General features: G+C 31.8%; 1 protein-coding gene across 1 annotated transcript; it reads left to right on the top strand.

Annotated features, from left to right (window-relative positions):
• Positions 1 to 410: 410 nt before the first annotated feature.
• Smp_177230 (cytidylate kinase) lies at positions 411 to 626 on the top strand (the record flags this gene model as incomplete). The annotated part of the gene is made up of 1 exon (XM_018792102.1): positions 411 to 626. A coding segment is annotated over one exon (216 nt), but the record flags the coding sequence as incomplete, so codon positions are not given.
• Positions 627 to 1794: the final 1168 nt, after the last annotated feature.

The raw sequence follows: 1794 nt of genomic DNA, 5'->3' as shown, positions 1-1794 counted from the left end.
CAATGTCTTCATTAATTGATACCACGTTTTGGCTTGTCCACACGTAACTTTCGCCCAACCTATTACGTTAGCAGACATTGCTTATCGAATTAGTCGATGGGTGGGGATACGTAATACATATCCTAATCATCTCAGTAGGTAAAGATCCACTAACCCGTCAGTCGATTTACTGTATTTATATCATTTACGACTACCAGTCTTTGACCAAGTTTATCGTGGAGATCCTAACTAAGAAGTTTACATCTCTATATGTATATCTCTCAGATCACCAGTTAATTTTTTATCATCTAAACAGAGATTTGGTAGTGATGGGTGACCTACTATTTGGATTTTTCATTTACGAATAGTATGATTTGGTAATATTTTACTTCCATACAATTTTTTAAAATCATTTTTCTATCTATTATCAGGAATATGGATTTGTACACTTATCTGCTGGTGAATTACTTCGACAAGCTCGTGATTCATCAGATTCTGAATTCGCTAGTGAAATACAAGAACACATGAAAAATGGGACAATCGTACCGGCTAAAATTACTTGTGGTTTATTATATCAAGTTGGTTCAGTTTTTTATTTTTGGTGGTTATTTCGTCTACATTTTGATTATTTTAGACTGAAAATTTAATTAGTGTGTGTAGATATTTTCTATCATAAAATCAAGTTAATTGTATATACAACTTACTTTTCTGGTAATGCTCCGATTCCATAAAAATAGATTGTCGAATGTGCATTTTCCACCTGATATAATTTGTAGAGTTTAATTGCGACCAAACCTAAACGTGTGATTGTTGGATTGAACTTTGTAGTAGATTCAGACTACCTGGTTGTGATCATTTGAATTGTTGTAAACAATGTTTGGAGGCTTTGTGTAACATAGTTCAATGAGTGGTTCAGATACAATCATTCTTTGTATTTCCTTAGATCTTGAGTTTGAAATTATCTTATAGTTTTCGTTCTGTGAATTAGTTTTTCCTTAAACCATGTTGTTTATGTCTAAAACATGCGTCCTGAATTCTACTGTTAGTCACCATCCGTCTCTGCTTGTAATGTTGTGTACGAGTGATTCCTGTTTACGATCATTCTGATCTTTTATACTTGTCTATACATAAATTTATTTATTTAAACACATAAAAGTTGTGATTTAGAACAACATATATAAGCGAACAATATTGTTTTCGATTAGATCCTCATCAGGCTTTACTCTAATATACAGTAATATTTATATGCATATACGAAATTATTAAACCAATCAAGGCAGTTTATGAGTCAATGATAACTGGAATAGATTACATAATCAAAATTAATAATAAGTAAGTAAGTACTAATTGATAGTGTAATGACAGGTGTACTAGTTGTGATAAGAATAATAAAAGGCTTGAATCAATGTTACATAATAGGAAAATAGGTCAATGATTAGAAAAATATAGACACTGAAATAACATTCATAGAAATTATAAGATTACGTAATAAGAAGTGTTCAGATAATTGGAATCGAATATTAGAAAAATTATAAGTAAATAATTGATAGGGGGTGAAGAAAAATAAACGAAGAAAGAGTATGGAAAATAAAATTATTTATTAAGGCCAAGGGAGAGATAAGGGTGTTACAAATTTCTTATGAACACAAAGACTTGGGTTGTTGGATCGAATTCCTATAGCTTCTGCTATGTGTAGGAGACGAGATCGAACCCCATAAGGAAAAATAGTAGGAATACGATAAATAACTTTAAAAGACTGGTGTGGCCCCTAAGAAAACAACCTGCTTCAGTTTGGGCACCTGGGCAGTATCACAG

Source organism: Schistosoma mansoni, assembly GCF_000237925.1.
Source record: "Schistosoma mansoni, WGS project CABG00000000 data, supercontig 1023, strain Puerto Rico, whole genome shotgun sequence".
Classification (NCBI taxonomy): domain Eukaryota; kingdom Metazoa; phylum Platyhelminthes; class Trematoda; order Strigeidida; family Schistosomatidae; genus Schistosoma; species Schistosoma mansoni.
Note: the sequence above shows the minus strand (reverse complement) of the source record. Positions and strands in the feature narration are given on the sequence as shown.